General features: G+C 69.7%; 1 protein-coding gene across 1 annotated transcript; it reads right to left on the bottom strand.

Annotated features, from left to right (window-relative positions):
* Window positions 1–2679: 2679 nt before the first annotated feature.
* Window positions 2680–15402, bottom strand: PDXK (pyridoxal kinase; the record flags this gene model as incomplete). Its single annotated transcript, XM_084232230.1, has 11 exons — window positions 2680–2792; window positions 2983–3049; window positions 4061–4197; window positions 4812–4923; window positions 6113–6158; window positions 6971–7056; window positions 7525–7571; window positions 7949–8032; window positions 8327–8431; window positions 11521–11575; window positions 15316–15402. 11 exons carry the CDS (start codon window positions 15400–15402, stop codon window positions 2680–2682), a joined length of 939 nt encoding a protein of 312 aa, XP_084088356.1.
* Window positions 15403–17731: the final 2329 nt, after the last annotated feature.

Below are 17731 nucleotides of genomic sequence, written 5' to 3'. Positions count from 1 at the left end.
GTAAGACCCCCCACTAAAGAGTCCCCCTGGAGACTGAGGTCTCTTCTACCGGGACGGACCCCGAGCGCCCCCAGCACTCATTTCCACGTGCCGCTCAAGGACATGAGGGGCAGGTGCTCTCCAGAAAGAGTGCAGGGATACCAAGGGGCCCCCTGCAGCCTGAAGGGTGTGGGGTGCAAACGGAGGTTCAGCATGTGTAGCCCCCGTGGCAGAGCTGAGGCCTGTACCCCACAATCACTCCCTGCCGCCGTCACTCCCACGCCACCCCCTCCCCTGGGCCCAGGCAGGGGCATGAGACCTGGCCGCAGAGGGAGACGGGCGGGAAGGGGGCCCAGAGCCGGGGTGGGCAGCAGAGAAGGGGCTCCTGGCCGTCCCGGCATGGGCAGGTGCGCAAGGCACACAGGCAAGAGGAGTGATGCCCGGGAGGGCCCCCGGGGCCGGAGCCCACTGCCTGCTGTGCAGCCCCCTGAAGAGTGAACCAGGGGGCGCGAGGCACTGTGGCCCGCCCGCCCCACCCCTGCGAGGGCCCACTCCACTCCGCGCTGCTTGCAGCGTCCCTCCGGGGCCAGCAGCTCCAGATCCTTTCCTCACCGGTGAAGCTGCGGGGGGCTTTCCGCGAGGGGCACGGCGTGGCAGCGCAGCGGCCCTTCCCCCAGGACTGACACTCGGAGACAAAGGTCGTTCTCCACCACCGACATGTATTGCAGAGATGACAGACGAGCACGACTACCTTGCAGGACGAGGCGGTCATTTAAAACTGATTAAAAAGGATCACGCTTTGGGATCCACCTTTAAGAGCTACAGAAGGCTTGAAAAAGTGAATTAAGAAAGTATTAAAACTCTGCACGCTGACAGTAAGCAGGGGCCCCGGCCACGACGCGCTCACCTCACGGCAACGCCGTGCACGCCAACGAGCCACGGGACGGAAAACAAAGATTAATTCAAAATTGGACCCGATGTACCAAAATCACTGCAGTGACCGTGAACTCTGGAAAGTTCTAGACAGACAGCCCAGGCCCCGGGGCATGACAGACACTGCACTGACGGGAAAGCAGCTGCGCCTCTGCACCCCACGAGGGCCCCAGGACCCCGACGCCCCCCCGCCCGGAGGACGACAGCTGGCAGCCGGGGGCTCTCAGCAGCTCTGCAGGAGGAAGGCGCTCTCGCAGGAAGAGCCACCGCCCTTGCTGGCTGGGCCCGAGTGCAGCGGGGGCACAGGCCTGGGCAGTGGCCCAGCTCATCTCCTGCCGGCCAGGCCTCTGGGCTCCTCCATCACAGACGAGGCACGTTCGGGCCCTCCTGGCCTCCATCGGCTGCCGCTCACCACAGGGCAAGCAGCTCTGTCCTGGCGGGGCCCAGGGCTCGCTCGCCCCAGCTTCTCCTCCTGGGTCAGGGCCCCTCGGTAAACACAGATGCCCTGGCCCCGCGCCTGGTCGAGAGTGCACCTCTACTCGGAGCCCAGTGAGCTGGAGGCAGGGCAGTGCCTCCTGTGGGGGCCGCACCGACAGGCCCCAGTTCTGCTGGAAGACACTGAAGAGCATGGAGACAGGGCGCAGCTCCAGGGCTTGCACGGGACGGGGTGGGGCCCAGGGGCTCCCCCTGCTTGTGCTGCCAGTACCCTCTCCCGCTGGGCTCCCCACACTTGCACCATCCGCGCTCAGGAGCTAGGGGCAGCGCAGAGGTCAAGGTGGGCCAATCTTCAGGGTGGACGGCAGTGCCACCTGCAGCCATGTCCGGGGGCCCACATTGTGGCCTTGGCGGCCCCAGGGAGGTCACCCTGCAGGGTAGACGGACCCATGTCAGAGACTGCCGGGCCCTGCCACGCCACCCCAGCATGCCCCACTTGGGGAGGGCAGGGAGCTGCAGCTGCCCCCCAGCAGGCTCTTGCCTCCTGGCCCCTGGTTGGCACAGAATGGACTTTGGGGGTGGTGGGCCAATGGGCTGAATGTGCCAGCAGTGGGGCAGGGGCCCGCCCTGCCTCAGTACCCACCCACACAAACATGGCCTGACAAGCGAGGGGCCTGAGGTAGGGCTGGCTGGCAGCACTTCCCACGGCGCCGCCTGAAGAACCCCAGGTGGCCATCTCCCCAGGCCCCCACTGGCCCCGCCCCTGCCACGCTCGTAGCCACTGTGTCTCCGTCCCTGGCTCAGCAGGGCCCGACATGGTGCGTTACAAGGAGCTGCGAGGTGCTGCAGGCCCGTGTCTGAGATGCTGCCATCACCGCCCTGTCCACCTGCTGACCCCTGACATCGGGACCCTCCGGGCGTAGGACAGACACACGGAGCGCAGGACAGACACCGCTCGGACCAGGACAGGCGGGGCAGACGGGGGACTGGGTACAGCTCCAGGGGCAGAGGAACCACGGAGGCTCAGACACACCGGCACCCTGTGCCCGCCAAGGAGCCCCACGCCTCTGGCCCCCGCAGCCCAGCTGGCTTGCAGGTGCCCGGGCCGGGGGAGGCAGGGCGTCTCCAGGTCACGTGTTTCTGAGGCTGCTTTGTTACTCTTTGAAAAGCAGGACCGCACATTTCCACAACTAAGAACGGTTGACGCCGGACACTCGGCGAGGGAGGGAAGATCACGGTCGGCCGCGGCTTGGGCAGACGTCACGTTTCACGGGGACGAACACGGGGGCGGCGAGGCGCTGTGCGGGGGTCCGTGCGGGGTGGGCGCTGGCCTCAGAGCACGGTGGCCTGGACGACGATCTCGGGCCTCTCGATGTCCTCCTTGCTCTGGACCATCCTCAGCTCCAGCTGCGCCGGGCTGGGCCTCTGCCCCGCTCCGGCCTGGGCTGCAGGACAAGGGGCCACGGTGAGGGCCGGGAGCCTGGAGGCGCTGCCTGCCTCCCGGGCCCCGAGGAGCTGGGGCCCACAGTCCCGGCTCAGGAGTCCACAGCCCTCCGCCCCTTTCCCGCAGGGTAAGGCTGGGGTTGGCAGGTGCCAGCCCCACGCGGAGGGCTGCAGGCGGGGCCCGCGGGGTACCTTTTGCGCACCGGATGGTCCGCTGCAGGACGTGGTGCATGGCCGACAGGGTCTTCTCACAGGCCACCTGCGGGAGAGGACACGCTGGGCCCCACCCCACCTCCCACTCCCCTGTGCCCACCTCAGCTTCCCCAGCCCCACGTGGGACAGCCCTGCAGACATTGGCAGAGCCGATGGGCGTGCCCTGTTTCGGATGTGGTTACAGGGCGCTAAGGGGCAGGTGCTCCTGCCTGGAGGTGGGCTCGTAGCTGCTGGGGTCTCGGGGGGGAGGAGACTGCTGGGGCGCAGGGGAAGCTAGCGGCACACACCCTGGCTCCATGACCCAGGGCTGCCCTGTCCTGGCTCGGCCTGTGGGCAGCCGCAGGCCCAGTGGCCTCAACAGCTGTTCGCCCTCAGCCCAGCCAGGCAGGAGGGCGAGGTGCTCCAGAAGGTGACACATGCACTCCCCAGCCTCGTAAGAGAGAGCAGGGGCCGGGGTACAGCCCTGTAGCCACACCTTGTGCTCTCCAGCTGCACTGGGGGGCTGGGTGCCCAGGGGAAGGGTCCCTCTAGGCGCCAGCATGGACAGCTTTAGGGGACCCCACGCCCAGAGCATTGACCCCCTGCTCATCCTCCAGTGAACCCTATGGCATGGGGTGTGGTTCCTCCTCTCACAATCAGCACCCCACACTGTGGAGGACACAGGCCTGCACCCCGCCCCACTGCCGTGCAGGCAGCTCTTGCGAAGGGCTGGGGCAGGCGGCTTGGTGCACACGTGAGTCCGGCTCTGGGGCACCAGCCGCCGCTGCTTGGGTGCTGGGCTCCACGCTGAACAGGGGACATGCCGTAGGCCCCCACGCCTCACCCCAACTGCCCAGATCAGTCCAGCAATGGATCCACCAGCAGCACCTGAGCAAAATGCTTTCTCTCCACGCAAATGTATTGTGACGGGGGGCGGGGGAGCAGGGATGGCCTGAGCGTCAGGCTGCGCAGCCACACTGGACAGTCGGGCACCGGGAACTGGCTGCACCATCAGCCGCCCCCATTTGGATCAGTGTGACCAGCTCCACAGAGCGCAGGGGCGGGGGGCACTGCTGACCTTGAGATTGTTGGGGTGCTTGTGCGTCCACGCCAGGAGCATGGCGGCGAAGAGGTCCCCGGTGCCCACGAAGACGGCGTCCACCTTGAGCATGTCCATGCGGATGCGCTCGGTCACCACGGAGCCCTCGGGGGTCCCTGGGGAAGCAGGGTGGTGGCGCTGACCCGGGACCCAGGGCCGGCAGGGGGCCAGCTGCCAGCACACACAGGCTCAGGGCCTGCCCCGTCTCCTGGAATTCCTACCCCAAGGGGGAAAGGGACAGACTGGAGCCCCAGAGGTCACTCAGGGAGGGCAGCCAGGAAGCTTGCCCACCAGGGGCCGAGCTCGTGCGAGATGGGCGAGGTGGCCTGGGGCATGGGAGTGCGCGTGGGCATGTTTCTGAGTTGTGGGGAGGGTGTTTGTGGGGGGAATGTGTGAGTGTGTGTGACTGGGGGGCTGCCTTGTTGGGGCGCTGGCACACGAGTCCGGGGCAGTGGGGGGGGGGCGCCTCGGATCACTTCTAGGTCATGCAGAGGAAGCACCTGCGTGGCTCCCGCCCACGAGGCAAAGCTGGGCCACTGCCGGGGAGCCCTGCGCCTGCAGGGAGCTGGGGAAACCCACCATTCCCACCCTGCGGGCCAGCCCCGCCCGCCAGTGCCCTCCTGGAGCTCCAGGGCATGGCTCTCCTAGGAACCCCAGCCTCCCGGGAACCCCGGCCTCCCGGGAGGCCCCAGCGCGCGGTCCAGGCAGCAGGGCCTGGCGCGGGACTCACGGGTCCTCTGGCTGCCCAGCGCAATCAGGTAGTCGCTGCCCCGCGGGGAGGGCAGTTCCGAGCTGGTGATGACCACCGTGTCGGGGCCCATGGCATGCAGCACGTCCATCACCTGTGGGCACGGGGCATCAGCCACCACCTCGGCTGCCTGCTATGGCCAGCTCCATGCCAGCACCGCACTCGCGCCCTGCACGGCTGGGTCACTGCTTCCCCTGGGGCGAGGGTGGGCTGCCCGGAGCCCGGAACTGGAGCTGGAAGGACGCCCCTCCCGGTGCCTGAGGCCAAACCCCAGACTGCCTGGCACCACCGGCTTCCTGCAGGCCACGCCCACTCATGCCACAAGCGCCTCTTGCTCTGAGCCAGTGAGACCCTGGGGCTGAGACGCCTGCCTCCAAGGGCACGCGTGGGCCCAGAGCGTGCGAAGCCCTCCCGGGCCAGCACCATAGACTTTGGGCCACAGGTGGCCTCTCCCAAGGACCGGCTGGCTGAGCACGGAAGCGGAGGACGTGCCCCGCCGCACACATGCACACTCACGCCTCTGCACACACACACGGGGGCCACCTCCCAGTGACACGGTGCCCTGTGTGGCGAAGAAGCTCCCGGGCACTTCTCAGGGCGGCAGGGATGCCAAACACGAGGTCCCCGGCCACGGCCGGGAGACACGCTGAGGCCCAGCTGCCCTGCCAGCTCAGAGCAGGGTGTGGTGGCATAGACACCCGCACGCGCCCCTCTGCTTGCTGGGGAAAGGGCTCTGCAGCCCCAGGGGCCCAGGTGTAACCACAACCAGGGTCCCGCTCCCTGCAGTGCTCCAGGGATGACGTGAGCTCAGGTGCTCCATGGAGGCCCAGCCTGCGGTCTGAGACCGGCAGTGGCCCTTAGCTGCAGGGCCGGTGCCCGGGCAGGCTGCCCCCAGCCCTGGCAGATTCTGGCTCCAGCCAGAGCAGCAGCCCAGGGGCTGACACTGTCCAAGGCTAAAACCCTACAGAAGCCCAGTGGGTGCCAGACTCTGCAGGGAAAGTCTCAAAGAGCTTTGAAGAAATCTGCCTTGGACTGCACCCTCCCACCCCCCAGCAAGGGGCAAGCCGGCACCTCACCGTGACTCTGGTTACTCACACTCACCTGCACACACATGCCAGCACCCCCTCCCCCAACCCTCCCTGGTGGCCAGCCAGGTGGCTGGACAGAAGGTTCCACCACCCCCAGCTTGCAGCTGTCTGAGCAGAGGTGGGGTGCTGGCCCCGGAGGGCAGGTGGGTGCTGTCCCGTGCCAAGCCTCAGGGGCACCTCACAAGGGCCACTTACCTCCAAGGCTTCCTCCTGGCTGTGGATCTTCCGGCCACTCAGTAACCTGGAAGACAGCAGCACATGAGGCCGGGTGCTGGGCCCCTGCGACAGCCCGGAGTGCGGGCACCAGTCACCTGTGCACTCGGGGGACCAACTCAGCGCCTGCTGGCCATGGGGCAGACCGTCACCATGACCCGTCTGGCAACGGGTCAAGAAGCGGCCCCCACACCCACAGGCCGTGGAGCCCCAAGTTGGGGCTGGTGCCCACACGAGTGTAAAGGACGAGTGCCCCCGGCCCACCACCTCCAAGGGCGACCGTTGCCCACGGGAGGCAGAGCCGCCGTGGCTGGCGTGCCACTCTCACGAGCCCTCAAGGCACAGGGTCCCCGGGGTGGCCAGGCTGGATCAGGTGCCCCCACCCCTACCTCAAGGGGCAGCGGCTGATGATCTAGGAGCTGCCCACCCCTGGCACCGGGGCCCCTCGGGTCCTGCTCCATCCCTTCACGTCAGGAGGGGCTGTGCAGCCCTCTGACACTTGATGCTGGACGGGGCACGGGGGGAGGGGGGCACACACACTCCCGTTAACCTCATGCGGAGACTTGGCAGTCAGTTTTGGAGCTCCAGGCCTGGGCACCCCAATGCAGTAGCTGGCGTGTCCGTGTCAGCCACGTGCACGCTGGGCTCCCAAAGCTCCTCGTCCCCCAGGATCTTGCTGCTCAGGGATACGGCTGGGGGCCGGCACGACGCTGACAGGGATTGGGGGGCACTAATGCCCACAGCTGCTGCCCACCCCGCCCGTGCAATGTCCTGCTGCTCCGGCAGCCGTCCCAGGGCTGCAGGGGTGGGGCCCGGGCCTCCGCCAGCTCGGCCACTCACTCAGCCTCGAACTGGTTGGGGGTGATGATGTCGGCCACCGGCACCACCTTCTCCCGGTACACCGGCAGGAGGTCCTCGGGGACGTACTGCGGGAGGAAGCGCAGCTGGAGCCCCGAGCCCGCGAGGGCAAGGGTCGGGCCTGGCACCTCAGCTGGACGGGAGCGTCCCAGGACCCTGCGGAGGGCCAGGCCTGCCCCCGCCGCCCCCGCCCCGGGCAGGCCCTGTGGGAGCTCGGGGGCTGAGAGCCGCTTTTACTTTTCTAGTATTTTGGGCAAGAAATTAAAGAACAGAAGCCGAAAAGGAAGGACACGCAGAGGACAGGAGTCCAGCTCCCCGTCACACACGGCGAGGCGGCGGCTGCGTCCGTTTCCTCGCAGGCTCCACGGCTGCTTTTCTCGCTATGACAGGTTTGCGGGGCCCCCACGCCCTAACATGCCTGCTGTGGCCCTTCCCGGGAAGCCCCGTGGCCGGCCAGGCCTGCTTCTCCCGAGACAGCGAGAGCCCCCGGCCGCGGCCCCCACCCCGCCGCGCCGCTCACGCCCGAGGTCACTCACCATGGAGCCCTCCCCGTTCCACTTGTCCCCCATCACGGGGTCGCACACTGCGGGGCACAAAGACACGCGTCAGCCGCGCAGCCGGGGGCCCCGGGCCCAAGCCCCCGTCCGGCCCCAGCGGGCACGCGGCTGCTCCCGCGGGCCTGGCTCCGCAGCCCCCGCCCTCTGGTCCAGGCCGACTGCGTGTCTGGGGCAGTTTCCGTGGCTTTCGTGGTCATCTGGCCCAGCTGCATGGGGACCCTGTGCACTCTGGGGACCTGCACCCCAGCAAGGGCCCCCCTCACCCCTGGGTGAAGCCGCACTTCTCCCTGGCGACAAGGCTGGCGCGGTGCTGCCGGGTGGGGGGAGGCCGCCGAGCTGCAGGCCCTTGCCCCTGCCCTCACACCCCGCGGCGGACCGGAGGCCCATCTCAGGCGGCGCCTACCGTACACCAGCCTGGGGTTCTGCTGCTTCAGCTCCCGCACGATGTCCACCACCATGGCCAGGAAGGACTTGTCCCTCGTGTAGCCTGAGGGGGGTGAGGGCAGAGGGTCACATCTACCCCAACGCAACGGACAGACAGCGCCTCCTTTTCCCCCGGGGGCTTGTAGCGCGCGGCACGCCGCAGGCCCCAGGTGTTCCCACCCCAGCCCCTTCCCAAAGGGGGGGCCGGCAGGGCCAGGGCAGTGCAGGTCTGAGAGGACACAGGAGCCCGGGTCCTGCCATTGGCGTGGCCAAAGGGAGGCCCGGGGGCGGGGTGGGGGGACGAGCCCGCGCCCGCGATGCCTCCGCCCTCCCCGCCCGCCCCGGGCCCGCGCCTCACCCGTGAGCACGTAGTCATACTTGTTCACGCTGTTCAGCTTCAGGCCTTCGTACAGCTCGTGCAGCTCGCTGGAGCTCAGCACCTGGCCCTTCCAGTGGGCGTAGCCTGGGGGGAGCGGGCGCTCAGGGCCGCACCGGGCGCGCGCATGCACACAGCCCTGCCCCGACGGCCCCACCCGATGGCCCTTACTGCCCGGTCGCCCACCTGCCCTGCCAATGGGCCCTCCCTGGCGCTGATGCGGCGCAATCACTGGATGGGGAGCCTGGCGGGGCTCCCCACGCTGTCAGCTCTAGCACCCCAAGAACACAGGGTTCTGACAAGATCCTGGGCTGTGCCAACACCCTCCCTGGCCAGTCCCTCAGGAGCTAAGCCAATGTGCCTGGGGGTCAGCTCTCTGGGCCGCAGGCGGACAGGGGATGGACACGTCGGGCCTCACAGCGGGGGCTCTTAGGGTACTCCCACGTCACGTCGCACTAGCTGCCTCTCCAGGCACTGGCACCTGGACAGAGTCCAGTCCCTGATGGTCCTCCCGCGAGAGGAGGTAGCGGCCAGTGGGTGTCTGGGTCCAGTCCTGAGTGGACAGGAATGACAAACAGGCCCCAAGCTCAGCCCCGCAGGTACCCAAGGCGAGGTTGCCTCGCGGGACATGCAGACATGAGGGCCGCCTGCCCACCTGCTGCCTGCCTCCTGGGCACCTCCCGCCGCCAGGGCCCTGCCCACACGGTATGGAGTGGGGCTGCACAGGATACCCCGCATCTCACCAGGAAAACTTGATCCTGGCGCCCCTTATGTCACCAGGAAACCCCAACGTGAACCGTGTAAACACATCAGAACCCCAGGTGAGCTCTGGAGCTCGGGCGTGTGCCAGTCGTGGGGGCCTGCGCCACCAGCCCGGGGACGATCTTGGGGGACACCCGCCCACAGGGACCCTCACAGCACCTGGCTGGGGGCTCAGCGCGTCCTGTGAGACCCACCTGGAGAGGTTCTGAAGGCTGTGCCCGGTGTCCTGACTTCTGCCACATGACCCCCCCATGCCCTGGTGACCTGACGTCTCCCTATGTACTCCCCCAATCTATGTCCTTTGTTATGGTGAACTTCAACCCTGAGCATGCACCGGCCTGTGGGCCCCAGCACAGTGGGGGTCTGCCCCAGGGACATCACAGTGAGCCCCACCCTGAGAAAGTCCCTCCCTCTTGGGCTCCAGGAGCCCCCACCGCAAAGCCCGCCCTCCGTGCCCTTTCTGTCCACGGGGAGCCCCCAGACCATGGCGCCAGCACTGGGATCCTCTGAGACGCAGAGTCCCAATCCGTGCCCCACCCTGTGGAGCCTGACGCCTGGGGTGGGGGCCCACATGCCGCGGTCCTGGCAGGCGCAGCGAGTCCTGCGGACGCGCACTGTGATGCTGCGAAATGGGGCTGCCAGCCACGAGCATGTGCCAGCCTGGCCCCTGGACCTGTGCGGCCAAAGCGAAGGTCTTCCCACCTAAGGGCCGGGGACGAGGGGCACCCTGCCGCGTGTGGAGACCACCTGAGGTCGTGGCCGCCCGTCCCCGCGGGCATCTCTGGCCACTGTCTTGCTACCGCGCACCCTGTCGCCGCGCCTCGATTTCGGACCCTGGCCTCAGAAGAGCTGGTGGCCCAGGAGGCCAGGCTCGGGGCCTCCTCTGGAACCCAGGGGCCCGGCCGTACCACTGGGGGTGGGGGCACAGGGTGCCAGCGGGGGGCAGGGCCGGGGCCCTCATTCGTCACGGCGGGGCCAAAGGGGCACCGCCACCATGGACGTGGGTGCTCGGGCACCCAGCGGCCCCCACAGAGGAGCCAGGGCCACAGAGGAGCTGGCGTGGCCGGCGCGGGGTCCACGCAGGGCTGGGCCGCCCTGGGCCACAGACCTGGCTGGGTACGCGGTGCTTCAGGCGGCCGGGAAACGCCAGACCGTGCGGATGGACGCCGTCGCACAGCCGCGGCTGGGCTGGCACGCGGATGAAGTGCCCCGGGGCAGATCCCGAGACAGAAAGTGGGGGTGCGTCCACTCAGAGTCACCCACAGACAAGGGCGCCCCAGCCAGGCGGGCGCCCAAGGCCTCTGGGGGAGGCTGGGGCTGTGGGGGCCTCCCAGGAACCACAGGAGCGGTCCCACCTCAAGGGAACCCCCATGCACCCCTGCCCAAGCGTGACCCACCAGGGACCCCCTTCTGTCCGGGGCCCCTCAGGACGGCCGCCCAGCGCCCACTGAGGAGGGCCCTGGAGCATCACCTCCGAGGCCCCGGCTGGACCCAGGCAGAGGCAGCAGCGCCGGGGCCAGCCTCGGCTCAGGGCGCAGGGCCACACTCAGCCAGACGCGGGCTTTGTGTGTTTGTTTCTGTGTTTGTTTCTCCAGATGCGGTTCCCTCAGGAATGTCCAAGCCCTTTGGCTCCTTTACTTCAAAGCCAAACAAAGCAGAGGGGAGGAGCATGCTCCAGGGCGTGCTCCCGGCCCTGGACACCTCAGCGGGAGCTCAGGACTCCCCCCAGGCCGCTCCCGTGACCCCTCCTGCATTTCAGCAAGAACCACGCCCCAGAGAACTCAGAAGAGTCTTTTCTGGAACCTTGGGCCGGGCCAAGGCTGAGGTGGGAGCATCTGGGTACCCCAAGGGGGCCTCTCGGCTGCTTCTGGGACGTTCTGGGCCCCCAGGCTCCTCTGGGGAACTTCAGAAGGAGCACAGGGTGTTCCCAGGAACCGGGCACTTGGTTCTCCTGCCACCCCACGTGGGGTCCCAGAGCAGGTGCCCGAGGCCGCGGGGTGCGGGGTGGGGGGCCTTGCCCAGAGCTCAAGGGCTTTGGGCGGCAGTGGCAGCGCGTGCCCTGAATGGTGACTGGGCCAGGGCTGGCTCGGATCCCCACACCAACAAGCTTCTGGCTCTGGGCTTTTCAGAAAGGAAACCAGGACGCACCCACGGGTCTCTCCTCAGTGACCCCAGCATCACCCGATGATGGCGGTGAGAAGATGTGACGGGGGGGTGAGGCGGGGTGACGGTGTGCCCCAGCCAGGCGCTGCCCAGCAGATCCGGTGCCAGGGCCGCGCTTGCTTCTGGAGAAGGAAACAGCCCTGCCCCGCCAGCTCACCCCAGGGCTTCCATGCTCCAAAGCAGCACCCCCAGGCGCCCCACCCAGAAGCTGGCAGCTTCTGCCCGCCCTGGCCTTGAGGCGGACGCCTTACCTGTGTGGTTGGAAAACTGGACGGAGTTCACAGCGTCGATCTCGAAGCCCAGCACCTGCAGGACAGAGAAGGGCCAGTGTGACAGTGCAGGGAGGCTGGCCCGACCCATAGCAGGTGCAGGACGCAGCCGGGGATGCCAGAGCCCCAGGAGCAGCCTGGAGGGCCCCACTGGAGAGGAGGAGGCTTAAGGAAGATGGTGGACCCCGAGGTCGGCTGCGTGGGGAGACCATTCCTGGGGCAGGAAGGCCAAGGGTCTGCCCTGCACTGGCCTGTCGGGCAGACCCTCACGCTCATGCTCAGGTACGCTGCACGGCCTTGCGACGAGCCAGCTCACTGGGACCTTGCAGCAGGGCCAGGCACCCTCACACCGCCCTGCGGGGGCCGGGCACCCTTGCCTGGGCATGACCCGGGGTCGTGGGGTCTCGGGAGGTGGGGTGCAGCAGCCGGCGCTCTGTGGGCGAGGCGCCCAGCACCACCTTACTGGAGTTCATTTACAGCAAGCAACGCAGAAGGGGAGCTGGAGGCTTCACTGAGCTGAAGCCAGGCGGCCGGGGGACAGCCCCGGCTGGCGGCAGAGCGGGGGAGGCTGGGCGGCTGCGGCATGCCTCTCGGAGCGGGCCCTGGCCTCCCCGGTCCTCTCCCACTGCCCGTGGGACCAGGCTCGTTCGAGCCCCTCAGGCGACAGGCCACCTGGACACATAGGCACCCCGAGGCTGAGGCACATTCGTGGTGGGTCCCCGCGCCCTGGGGGTGCTCCTCAGCCCACTCTGGTCCTCCCGGCCGCCCTCTTCCACCTGCTTCCCGGTAGCCCCCATGGCCCTCCGGACTGCAGGGCACCCACTGTGCAGCCGCCTGGCTGGCCCAGGGAGCACAGGACAAGGGCCCGGGGGCAGAGTCTGCGAGGGCAGGACAGAGCCCCAGGACCACGGGCCTGGACCCCAGACAGCTGGGTGCCAGCCGGAGGCCCCAGACGAGCAGGCACAGGCGGTGCAAGGGGGCGAGGTCCCCCACCACCGGAGCGGGCCCTCAGCCTCCCGGGCGGACGCCAAGCTGCAGCCGGGTCTTGCCAGCCCTGACTCCGGAGCCGCTGGACTCGGGGCCAGAGGAGGCGACTGCGGCTCCGGAGGGCGCCCTGGGGGCGGGGGCCCCCCCGCTGCCAGTTCAGGCTGCAGTGCAAGCCCCGCACTCCAGTGCTCCAGCCCGGCAGCGCGGCCCAACCCGCAGGGCGGGCCTCGGCTCCACGGCCCGGAGAGGACCTTGGGCTCCTGCCCGCCTCCTGCCCGCGTCCCGGGGCACAGCCCTTGCGCCCCAACTCCGCGCCGCCGGAACCGGGACCCAGAGTGCGCTGCAGCGCCCTCGCCCACGTCCTGCACCTCGCCCCTTCTCCTGGGGGCCCTGCTCCTCCGCGCCGCGCAGCCAGCGGCTGCTGTCAAAAGCTCCGTTTGGGCCGCCCCAGAGGGTGCCGGGCCAGAGCCCAGGACCCCCACAGACGCCGTCCGCTCCGAGCCCTGCCTCCCCTCGCCGGGCGCAGGGCGACACGACACGGCCAGTCCCTGCGTGGAGCATGGCCACGCGGCCGCCCTGTGCCCGCATGCAGGTCCGCGCGCACGCACACGCACAGCACGCAGGCCCACAGGCCGCAGCCCCACAGACCGCAGGCGCGCGTGCGTGGCGGGAAAGGGTCAGAAAGCGCGACAGGCAAGAACGGGAACCTCAGCCCCTCCACGGAAAGCGGGCACAGTCGAGGGCAGCCGCGGGCCCCACCCACGGGGAGGACGGACACGTGGCTCCATGACCCACGACAGGTGCACGGCTGGGCTGGCGAGGGCCGCGGGTGCCCCGAGTGCCTGTGGACACCCGAACACCTCCAGGAGCGCCCCCTCCACGACCCTGGGGACCAGGCGGGTAGGAGGCTACCGTCTCTTTGCAAATTGCCGCTGTGTGTAAAAATAAATAAATTTTTAAAAAACAAAAAAAACAGACCTCTGCTGTGTCACTGCGGAAATGCCAACGACATTATCCGCACTTCTAAAGGGCGGGGGACAGCCCCTGGCATCTCCCACGGGGCTCCTGTGCAGAAGCCCCTCTCTTTCTTTCAAAAAAATTATTTATGCATACAAGAGCTGGGGTGCAGGCCAGAGGTGTGGGGGGTGAGAGGACTCCCCAGAGACAGAGCGGGGAGCAGCACGGGCGGATCTACTGAAATCCACTGCTGAGGGAGCAGCGGGGAGACAGGAGAGGTCTGCTGCGCCCTGTGGGTGTCTCCTTGGCCAGCCGGGAATCGAACCCACGCTGCAGAGGCTGCGGACAGCTCCACAGCTCGGCGCTCCACTCGCCGCGCCCCCCGGGAGGCCCTTGACTACTTTCGGAGAAGGGTCTTTACAGAGGTGACTGAGGCTAAGGGAGGTCACAGGGGGACGGCCCGACCCAAAATGATAGGGTCTTTAGGAAATGAGGGCGCAGGGCCCCAACAACCAGGGATGCCCCTGTGTCCACAGCCCGTGGGAAGGGGTGACGGCTGCCGAAGACGCCTAGACCCCCAGTTCCAGGAGCCAGAGACAACACTGGCCGCTGGCTCTGCCAGGTCCGAGCTCACCACCCCAGCCCTGCGGGCGCCCAGCGCTTGGAGCACGGCCTGAGGGCCACCACCCCTGGCTTGGATGAGGCCTGGGCCCGGCCTCTGCGAGGCCCCGGGCTCGCCTGGGCAGCCCAGGCCTGCCTTCCCGCCTGCTCTCTCTGCAGAGAGGGGAGAGCACAGCTCAGCAGCGCTGGCCCACCTGGCCCAGCCGCCCGTGCCTCCGAGGCCCCCACGCTGCCCCCCACCCCTGGAAGCAGCACGCCCACCCCACAGTTGGCACCTCTACCCGCCGGCCCCCTCCTCCTGCAGGAGGGAAGAGCTGCGGTGGGTTAGGTCAGAGCGTCACCGAGACAGGAGCAGGTGACAGCCTGAGCCCCGGGGCGGCTGGCTTTCCCGCTCAACAGCGAGCCGCAGGTCAGGGTGCGGCACGGGGGAGACCGGGGGAGACCCGGAGGAGCCTCGGCTGTGCGCAGGGAAGGGTGGCGGCCGGGCGCCCGACTGCAGGAGGGCCGGGCGGCAGGGCGGGAGGGGGGTGGCGCCAGGTAGGGGGCGCAGGGCCCGGGGAGGCCCAGGGCTGGCACCCCTCGCCAGGGCAGCTCCGAGGCTTGCTGGCCAGAGTGGGCTGGGCTGCTCCTGACACTGGGGTGCAGGGAGCCGAACCCCCCAGAGCCCTCGTCGAGCCCCGGCGCTGGGCCTTCAGCGCAAGGGGCTCCAGGTCGCCCGAGGCAGCCCCGCCACAAGCCGGCCCAGCCTCCCCGCATCTCCTGACCCCGCGGCGGGCCAGGCCTCAGCCCCGACGCCCCCCCCACCCCCAGGCCGCCCCCTGCCGGCCGCCCGGGAGGGCCCGGCCCAAGCTGCGCCCCAGCAGGTGCCCCCGCGGCCGGCGCGGCCTTGGGACTGGACCTTGCCCGGCCGCGCGCGCCGCGGGGGGGGCTCGGGGCCCCGGGGCGCACGTCCCGCCGCTCCGCTGGGCGCCGCCGGCCGGGGGGCAGGACGGGCCCGCCGCGCTCGCCCCGCCGCAGCCGGGGTTCCGGGGCGCCCGCGGGACAGGCCGGAGGCCCAGGGGCGGCCGTCCCCGTCCGCGGCGGCTTGTGGGGTCACCGCCCCGCCTGCTCCTGCGGGCCCCGCGCTGGGGAGGCCGCCCCGGCCCCCCCGGCCCCCCCGGCCCCCCCGGCCCCGGCCCCGGCCCCGCGCGCGGGCCGCCCAAGGTCGCGCACCTGCAGCGGGAAGGCGGCCGCGCGGTTGCCCACGTAGCCGCGGACGACGTGGCTCTGGATGGACAGCACCCGGCACTGCGCCTCCATGCCGGCCCCGGCCCCGGCCCCGGCCCCGGCCCCGGCCCCGGCCCTGCCCGCCGCGCGCCCGGCTCCGCGCGCGCCGCTCTGCCCTCCGCGCCGGCCGCTCCTCCCGCGCCTCCCGCGCCGCGCGCCGGGCCGGGGGCGGGGCGGGGCGGCGGGGGGCGGCGCGGGGGGCGGGGTTAGCAGGGAGCGGGGGTGCGGGGCGCGGGGGGGCGGGGGACGACGCGGGGGGCGGGGTTAGCAGGCAGTGGGGGTGGGCGGGGGACGGCGCGGGGGGGGCGGGGGACGGCGCGGGGGGGGCGGGGGACGGCGCGGGGGGGGCGGGGGACGGCGCGGGGGGGCGGGGGACGGCGCGGGGGGGGCGGGGGACGGCGCGGGGGGGGCGGGAGGCCCCGCTCCCCGGGGAAGCGGAACTTCTCTGGGCTCCGCGGGGGGCCCCACGCGCTCCCGCCTCCGGCCGCGCGGGCTCCCCCGGGGGCGACCCCCGCCCCCCCCCCCCGGCCACCGCGCGGGCCGGAGCCCCGAGGCCAGGCCCGGCCTCCCCGCGGAGGCGGCGGCCGCCCCACGACACGTGGTCGCCGACCTGGCCCGCGGCCGCTCCCGCCCGGCCCGCCGGGCCACGTGACGGCGCCCCGCCCGGCGGGAGCGGCCTGGCGGGGGAGCCCGACCGGCGCCGCCCAGCCCCGCAGAGGCGACCGGCCGCACCCCCCTCCCCGCCCCCCCCCCCCCGCCCCTGCCCAGCTCGGGCCGCAGGCCCCGCTCCCCGGAGGAGGGTGCGGACTCATTTGTGGCTCCCATGGTCGCCTCTAGCCTGGCGAGAAGGGGGTGCAGGGCCTGGGGGTGCTGGGACCTGAGCGGTCGCCCGTGGTAACCGCCGGCCTGACTGCGCCAGGCACGTCCCCGCACCCCCTCACGGGCCCTGGAGGGCGGGGGTCCCGCAGTCTGCGGGCGGGAGTGTGGGTGCCCCCCGTGTGCATGGGGGTCGGGGCCCCTTTCCTCCTGGGGCGGCTCCCTGGGCTCTTCGGAGGGTCCATCTGCTCTTTGGTCCGGGTCAGTCCTGGGCTCTAGAACCTCCCTCCTGTGCAGGGGGCCCAGACAGCAGCACCCTGGGAATGGCATCTTGGTGAATTTGTTGAAGAGCAGCCCCGATACAAAACGGGTGCCTGACTGTGGGTCCTCACCCGCGCCTTAGAAGGACTTACCAGTGCTCCACTGCAGGCGCGATGGGATTTGTCTTTCCCAGGGTCCTGCCGGCTTTGGCCTGCGGTCGGGGTGGGGTCCACAAAGCCCGCGTGGGATGAGCCAGGCAGCCTCTCCCCCTGACAAAGTCACTTTCCCTTGGGCCTTTGAAAGCTCGAGTTTCCTCCCAATGTCAGTTTCCCGAAAGGTGAAGGTCGGGCGTGAGGCCGCCTGGGGATGGTCAGCCAGCGGGTCTGGAAAGGCAGAGGGGGAACTTTGGGGCTGGTCAGCCGTGGAAAGGGGGACGGTGTGCCCCTCACCCGGCCGCAGGATGCCGGCAGGAGGGGGTCCCCAGTGTCCACAAGTTTGGGGACAGATCTCCGTGGGGCTTGCGCACAGCTCATGTTTTACTTCAATGCTGGCGCTCTCTGGGGTGACTTAGTGTTGGAAAGAGGGGTCCAGCTGGGTGTGCTGCTCCCTCCAGCCGGGCTGGGCTGGGTTTAGCCCATTCTGCAATTTGGATCTTCAGCAAAGGTCTTCTTCCCTCTGGGGGGGGCGACAGCCCAGCGGAGCCTCTGCCCCACAGGCGGGGCGTGCAGGCCGCTCAGTGATGCAGCTGGGCCCGCCGCCTGTGAGCGCGAACGGCCCAGGAACAAACCCTTCCCTGGGTGACCTCCCAGAAACTACCAGAACACCTGGAAAGCCATCCTCGGCCGGCCAGACGAGGGTGGGCTGCCTCACTCTGCGTGCGCTCCTGCGTCTACGCCCGCCCCGGGCCGACAGCTTTCCTGGGACCAGGTGGTGTCCCTGGCAGGGGCTCTGCGGGGTGGCCCATGGCTGCGTAGGAAATGGCGCAGTCGGTCCTCGGGAGAAGGTGGCCGGAGAGGCAAGTGGGGGCCCCCCAAGGGGCTTCCACACAGTCCTTCACCCAGGAAAGAGGACAGAAAGATGCCCTGCGCTGCTGGCTGGCGGGCCTCTCTGTGCCAGCCAGCACACTGACTTCAGAAAGTGGCCATGAGTTTGGTGCCTCGAGGCCAGGTGGCCAGGAATTTCTCCAAAACGGCATTGATTTGGGCAGGGCGAGTATCAGCAGATCTGCGCATAAACCCTGGGGGTGGCCGCGCCCTGCCTGGGAGACAGAGCCCCAGGGAAGGTT

This window comes from Talpa europaea, assembly GCF_964194135.1.
Source record: "Talpa europaea genome assembly, chromosome: 4".
Taxonomy (NCBI): domain Eukaryota; kingdom Metazoa; phylum Chordata; class Mammalia; order Eulipotyphla; family Talpidae; genus Talpa; species Talpa europaea.
The sequence above is the reverse complement of the archived record's forward strand: the minus strand, read 5'-3'. Positions and strand labels throughout refer to the sequence as shown.